Source organism: Condylura cristata, unplaced genomic scaffold (genome assembly GCF_000260355.1).
Source record: "Condylura cristata isolate star-nosed mole 26May11 unplaced genomic scaffold, ConCri1.0 scaffold00026, whole genome shotgun sequence".
Lineage (NCBI taxonomy): Eukaryota > Metazoa > Chordata > Mammalia > Eulipotyphla > Talpidae > Condylura > Condylura cristata.
In genome coordinates, this window is record NW_004567127.1 from 7,989,877 (window position 1) to 7,997,835 (window position 7,959).

The 7,959-nt window shown below is 35.4% G+C and overlaps 1 protein-coding gene across 3 annotated transcripts in view; it reads right to left on the reverse strand.

Moving 5' to 3' along the window:
- Positions 1–7,959, reverse strand: part of CEPT1 (choline/ethanolamine phosphotransferase 1) — a 33,863-nt gene that overhangs the window by 7,823 nt on the left and 18,081 nt on the right. For all 3 annotated transcript variants that reach the window (XM_012730210.1, XM_012730209.1, XM_004689658.2), the window contains exon 5: positions 452–536. In XM_012730210.1, the coding sequence (XP_012585664.1) occupies positions 452–536 (85 nt within the window). The remainder of the gene's footprint in view (positions 1–451; positions 537–7,959) is intronic.

Consider the following 7,959-nt stretch of genomic DNA (forward strand, 5'->3'; position numbering starts at 1 on the left):
TTAAATAATCTATGACACTGATTTCAATAAGTAATCTTTTTGTTTTGGCGCTGCAGTTAATTTACAATCCCAAATTTGCTATCAAGCATTAAGTAAATGACAGAAAAACTAAGCTCCTGCAGTTCTGAATGAGAGTAAAAGGCCTGACTTATCCTTCTCATTGGTCAACTTGCTACACTTACTCCCTGCTGTCTCCTCAGTTGTAAACAGAATGACAAGTAATGATTCAAAAATAATAGCCCTGGAATGGATCAAATGTACTAAATAATTCTGAGTAGTAAAATTCACCATGCCCTAGAGCGAAAATCCGTGTTCTACTATTGTTGCGACTTTTCATTTTCAGAAAAGAATACAATTTGTCCATGACAATCATTAAATGTATTATCCTGTATTAGAAAAAACAAGCAAAAGACAACATGCATTAAATGGTACACAATGTGAACAAAATTACCATAGATTGCCAAAAAGGTGGTCCTCCAATCACTGCCAGCAAATGCATGATTATTATGAAGATTTGCACTTCAGTCACATCAATTCTGATTAGGTACAAAAAGCCAAAAAAGCAGAGTTACTCAAAACGATTTCAAGTTAATTACTTGCAAGCTTAGCAGCATTCCTCTATCATGCACAATCGAAAAAAATCTCAAATATTGAGGAAAGGGGAAAAGGAGGTGTCAAAAATTTGTTATGAGCAAAACCAAATAAATTCTAGAGCTTTTCTAATTTAATTTGATGAATTTCACAGAGCAATAAAAACCCCTCCTTTCCAAAGGAAATTTCTGACTCATTGACGTTGAGTTGAAACTACAGCTGAACCTTTCCCACCAAAGAAAAAAAAACATGAATTCAATTTTGAATATCAAGCAGAGGATTGCATTACACTGCTATAGAATATGAAGTTAAGAAATAAGTGCTTTGTAGTATCAAATGGAAGAAATGGTGAGCTTTTACTCAAGTAATCCAAATCACTGAGACCTTGTAAGACTTACTGCCCTTAGATATATTCATTAAATGACTTCCATGATATGGGCGTGGAAAAAATTTTTCACCCAATTCTCAATCAAATTCTCATGCTTACTAGGTCAGCTACCCTAACAGTTCTTGAAAGAAGATATTGAAAGTAGTCAAGAATTAGCTTTGAGGCTGCTAAAAATAATCCTATAGCCAAGAAGAGACAAACCTGGCACAAAATCAGGGCAGTAGAAATGAGAAGTCTGAGAGTCTGGAAAAAAAGAGTGTGGGCAAAAAGACTGAGGAGCAAAGCATAAACTGGTGTTCCTTTCCTGCCTTTCTTGACTAGCACTGTGTAGTAATCTTGAGATTGTCACTCTCAGATTAGTGGATAAAAGTGTAAGTTTGAGAACTCAAAATCCTACAGATTTTGATATCTTACTGATATGGTAGCACAAAATATTTGTGCAAGCTTATTCATTAGAGTATGCTATAATAACAAAAGTTTAAACATATCCTTCAATGAGGGGGGTGGTTATAGGAATTACGGTACTTTCATACAATGGAATAAAGGTATGGTTTTTAAGAGTAGGGTAGTTTCCTACATAGTGATACAGAATGACAGCAAAGATTTATAAGGTGAAAAAAGTTGTAGACTGCATATATACTACTTTTCATGTAAAAAAGAAAAATAATACTCTATTTTTATTTTTGCCAAGAATTGCATAACAAATTTCTGGAAGACTACTAGGAACTAAGGACAATGGTTATCTATGGAGAGGACAATGTGGGAACTGGACAACTGAGGGGTGAGGATGAGAGGGAGATTATTCACTGTACACCTTCTTAATGTTAGTTTCTAAACAAAGCAAACATTTACCATAAAGAAGGCAAATTTTTAAAAAAGTAGTCCAAGAAAAATAGATATCAATCGCAGCAAAGGGGTTCAATTCCCAGAGCAGAATAGAGCCCCCATTTCTAAAATTGATACTTAAAGCAGACAATCTACACTGTGAGCTTACCAAAGCTCTCATGCTCATAATAGAGGTTGAAACAAATCTCTCACAGCTGAGAAATAATGATCTTTGTTTGCTTGAGAATGTTTTTTTTAAACAGAAGCTTATTAAGCTGCAAACAAATAGTGATGTAATTATCTTGCTACACACATTTATTAGGAAAAAAAATGGACTGAATTAGGCTAAAAAGAATCTGTAGAGCTGACCTGGTGAGTGGTGTTGCCAATAAGGGGAATTACACTCAGTAGCAGATTCAGGAGACTAAGCAGGTGTCAAAGATGATCGACTCTGTCTTGGGTGGAGGAGGGTAGACATCTTACAACATTTTGCTGGATATATGAAGTAGTAGCCTTTTGGGAGGGGAAGGGCCAGAAGTATAGAATTACAAAATAAAAGTGGAGGGAACCTCATGCAAATTAATCTTTGTACCTTGGATGAATGTAAAAGGAAACATGAAACAGATTTTTACAAAACCCCAAGCTGGGATTCCGAGGGAAAGTATTATGGATTAGTCTATGGGAAAATTAGAAAGATAGAATATTCTAAACCATCCAGATATTATCATTGTGTTTAGAGTAACAATGCCTGAATGTTCAGAGGGAGGGCGGGGAAAACTTACTTACCAGTTGGTAGTTAGTTAGGATTGTTTTTTCCTGTTTGTTATCTGACTCTCTGACTCGGGAGAATACTCAGGACCTGGTAGGAGTCCCTCCAGCTCTGAATCACAATCGTGCCTATCACCACTCCCCCACTCCCCCAGGCGTGGCTCTAATCATGACTATCAGTGGAAAAGGTTGGCTAGGAGCGTCCCACAGACAGGAAAGATCAGGAGGGACAGTTGATGGCAGAAGTGAGCAACAATGAACAAGAGTTAATGATTTTGTTTAAAAGAGAGCCAATTACATGACCTTTCATTTTTCACTTTTTCAACAAGAAGTTTTTCAGTATGGGCTGCATTTACTGCAGCACACATTAGGAGGAGGGTCACTTTATTCTTTTTGGCTTTGCCAGAGAGAAATGGTTAACTATTGATATAAGGGAGAATATTACATTAAGGTGAGAACTGAGAATTTCTGCAGTCACTTAAATATCTTCAAAATATTCCCAGATGTTGGGTCTATTTCTCAAAACAAAAAACAAACAAGAAAACCAACCTCCAAATGAAACCGAAAACAAGCCCCTATGGACAGCTCGAAGCCCCTTCGAGCAGAGATGTGCTCGAAGAGTACCCACAATGCCAGGGTGATTTTTACAAAAGGTGTGAGAAAGCAAATCGAGTGCTAGATTTCCATAGCATAAAACTGTCAGGGGGTGGGGGAGGAAACAGTATTAAACAGATTTTCTGTAACCATGAAGGTATTTCAATAGTTTGACTTAATAACTTCCTCTTTCTACTATATTTTAGTATTGGGTGTCAAAGGGGAAAAAGAACTTCCCCAACTGTTAGGATAAACCATAATGAGTATTTTGATCACAACACATTTAAATAACTATAACAAGCCAGCAACAAACAATGTTCTGATGACTATCACAGAAGAAAATGCAAAGAAGCAAACCAGTTGTGGGGAATAAACTCTCCCACTCTTCTGATGGGGAGACTCATAAGACCACGGTCAAAATTAGCTTCACCTCACAAGACAGATCCCTTGGGCCTAACACTCCTTCCTACTGGTCAATTGATTTTGGAGGTAAAGAGATAAAGGTGTCCTAGTGGGTATAAGTAGCTTTAATTTCTAAAACAGAGAATCTTGTTAGCTGGAGTGAGGGCCCCCCTGAGGCAGCTCGGAAAGTTCTCGCTCCAGGCAGTTACTACAGGAGAAGTTCGGCTTTTAAGTGATTATGGGGCAGGATTCCAAACTGAAGTTGGCTTGTGTTTGCTTTGGCAGCACATATACAAACTAAAGTTGGCTAACTATGAAGAAAATTTCTGATTATTTTGAAACTTTCATTTTTATTTCTCAGTGTTCAAAGAGCTACCTAACAAATGCTTTTGGTTTAATTCTGGCAAGAGTCAGCAGCAATTGAAGGGATCTAACTAACCTTTTTGAAATTGTTAATAAATTTTTTCCAGAATTTTTTGTCTTTCTTCTTTATCATCAGACATCAAAGATATATTTGCAATTAATTTGTAAACTTTTCTTAGTTAAATAATACACAGTAAATATAATTTGGTTGTAATATGGATTGGCTACTAGCTTGGTAAACACAGAATGTGCATTAAATTCACAATGTCAAAGAAGCCCTGATTTGTACAATTTGACTTGTGAGCTATTATTTTGTTTAAAAGAGTTGAAATACTATTCAAGGATGATTTCAATAAACTCCAGATTTGCAATTATTTGTAAATGGACATGAAGTTCTGGAGAACGTATGCAGAACTGGAGCATATCACTACTAGGAATACTAAGGGTAGGTCCTGGAATGAAGACTGGCCTAGAAATTCAACATATCACTTTCTAACATTTTACTTTCTACTCCTGCTCAAAGCTGGTCAGAAAAAGATTAAATTAATATTATTAACATTAACCTTACAGCTGAGCAGTAACTGAGTAACGTCAAATTCAAGTGTTAAATACAGAGAAAGTCAAAGCATTTATTTTCTGAACTAAGCTCATTTAAAACATATTGCCTACCAAATGAATAATGGCATCTGGATCTTTACATGATCCAAGAAGACTAAAAACAATTTCACCCTTGACAAATCCTCTAAAAGAAACTAAACTTCTGGTCTCAAATTTAAGGGGCAGCCATTCTTACTCTCTTTGGAAACAGGGGACTTATTATGAGAATCCTCTCACTTCATTTAGTTTTACTCTTTGAGTAAAAAACTACTTCTCAAGCACAATCAATTTTGGGAGAAATCTGGAGACTAGTAAGAATTACTAGCACAGGTCTTAAAGCTGATGTAATAATGACAGTGAACACAGGCGCTATGCTAAGCACTGAAGTTACTAGGAGCATATTACACTTTTTGACTCTCAATCTTCACAACTACTCCAGGAGGTAGTCGCTATTACCACCATCCTACAGATGAGGAAATTTAGTCATCTAGATTAAACATCCTCTTCTAGGTTAAGAAATAGCAAGTGGCAGAGTCTTGAAAGAAATTAAGCATGCAATGCTAAAACATTCTCAAAAGTTTTACCTTGTTACCTCTCAGTTATCTACACTGAACCTCTCTGGATTATGTTCTCATATTCTAACACAATTTTCCCTAAAATGGTTGATAACAATAAGCAGTTTTGATGCTGACAAATTAAGTTGGAAACAAATTGGAAAGAACAACTTTTTGAACATTATTTTTACCCTGAAATTTCAAAAAAAGTACTTCTAAAAAAGTACTTCACTTTAATGACCAAATCAGTTAAAGCAACAAATAATAAAAGTAAATCTAAGTTAGTAACCAGCAAAATTGAAGCCAGTACCTATCTAGAGAAAAAAGAACATATTTCTAAAATATTTTTGATAATGGCAAAATTTAAATGCAAAAAAATTAAAATGCATTAATTTCTAGAAACATTTTAATAGGAGGAGCTCTATAATAATAGGGCACACAAACGGAGTAAGTAAATTACATAGTTAATAGCCCAACTATTAATTTTTCTAACAACACTGGTAGAATTGACCTCTGGTGAGTACAATCAATAAAATGATAAATGAGCTAACAGAAATGATGATTCTAGATAACTGCAGTGACAGCATAAAGTCTGAAGTCTTTGGAGCAAGCAACAGAAGACTTGTTCAGGGTAAAGTGGTGCTGACGGTCACATCTGGCACCACACATATTACTCTACCCTGGAGGAAAGATCCACAAGGAATTAAGCAAATCACTATAAATTTAATTCAAAGTGGCTTTAAGTTTTGCTGCCCTTCTCATTATTTTCATATTCCAAATTTACTGTGAAAAAAAAAATGTAGAATATCCCTCCTGTTACACTGTCTCCAAAGTCATCACCACTGCCACCGAAAAAGCGGATTTACGCCCTTGCCAGGGACCTTTCAGAAAGAGCTCTGCTACCAGACCTACTATTTCTATTACATGAGTGAAGCATTTTGGGATGTAGGAGAGAACTTCATAGTTTTAAATTGCTAGGATCTGTCAGGTATCCATATCAACAGTCTCTAACATTCCCTGCACTGTTCCATTTTTCTTGTCCATAAACCTTCTCATACTAATCTATAAAAGATTCTGGACTATTAAACTGGGAAACCACTTCCGAATAAAAACTGTTTTTTTAAGTCCTAAGGTCAAAACTATAATTCTAATACAAGAAGGAAGAGATACATTACTTACTTTTATCATAAAGAGATAATGTATTTACTAAAGAAAAAATCTAAAAAGGGAGGGTATTTAAAGGATGACTATAGCAAAAAGAAAAGCTAAGGACACTTAGTTTCAAAAGCATAAATAACCAAGAGAGGAAAATGTAAATAAACAGAAATGAGAATAGCTTCTAGAATTAAAAAAAAAACAAAAACAAGATAATTGAAAACCCAAGCAAAAGAACTAGAACTAGACTGTTTAAAGGATTTGCACAAGAAGTTAGAAGGAAAAAAAGAATCTTTCCTATATTAATATAGGGTCCTCCCAAATTACCTATCTAAGGAAAACTGCCGGTTTTATTTTGTTTTCAAAACATAAAATACCAAAAAAAAATTCTACTTAATGGTGGAAAGGTATTTGTTTTAAAAATACTATAAAAACTGTTATTAAGTAAATTGAATAAATGGGAGAGAATAGTATTTAGCATCAAATGACCAGAAATATTATTTTCCAAGAAACTTTAATAGGGGATTTTTATTGCCCTATTATATATTAAAATGATTTGTTTTCTAATGACTTGTTTGTCTGTGAATTACCACCAGGAGGACTTTTTATTTTTTAATTACTCTGTGCATGACAAAGGTGCTGTTTTAATTGAGTTCACGCCATTGTTCACTGGACAGCATGAAAGTTCTAGCAGTTACCGTGAAGTTCCAGAACCAAGGTCCCAGGGTTCCTGTGAGAAGCTGGCATATTATAATTAGGATCTGGGACTCTGTAACATCGAATCTATGCATAAGGAAACAAACATTTCAAAATAACTTTACTCAGAACTTTTGCTAAACAGCCCCACTAAAACAGGTAGCAAATAGATTTAAAAGGCAGCATTCTCCTTATAAGACATCCAAATTTAGTGATATGATTTACACAGTACTAGTTCTATCCTTATGCATATTTACATTTATTACCCATATCAAAATAATAGACAAGTTTAAAAATTAAAATTGTAACACCAAGTAAATAACGCACAAACAGGTAGCTGCAAACACTAAGCCTGAAAACACAGGGCCTACTCGCAGTACCCAGAGAATGCTGGGCGACTGCTGCCCAGCATTCACAAATGAGGATCTGCCACACAGCTCCTTTAGGTGCCCATGCAGACTTCCCGCGGGCAGGGATGTTCCCAAATACCTTCATGGATAACCATTTATGCGTCTAAAAAATCACTGATGATCTATCTCCACTGGCTCCTGCCCTACACTTCACCCTGCTCCTGAGACTGTGATCTGAGTAAAATTAGCCCATCCATGTGCGAGGGCAAGTGGGAAGGGTGACTTCTTTGGATTTGGTTAGAACAAAAATCAAATATAATCTCTAATCCAGATCTTAACTTTTTCCTCTTTTTCTTCCTTTAATTCCACATCAACATTACAGCCATCCACTATATTGATTAATTTGTTAGTGGCAAACATAAGTAAAAAAAAAATCCAGTTCAACCACTACTGATATTTCTGAACACAGATGGTGTCGGAGAGAGCAGCAGTAAACAATAGGTTTCAAATAAAACTACGTAATCAAAATTCAGAACTGAAGAATGAGAATGAGAGGTCCATGACATAAAAACTGATGATCTGAGAAACTGCAATCCAGGTTTCACGTTAATGCAAATAGTGTTTTGGGCTTCTTATTATTATAACAATTTGATAAAACAAAATAGGCAGAGTCCAA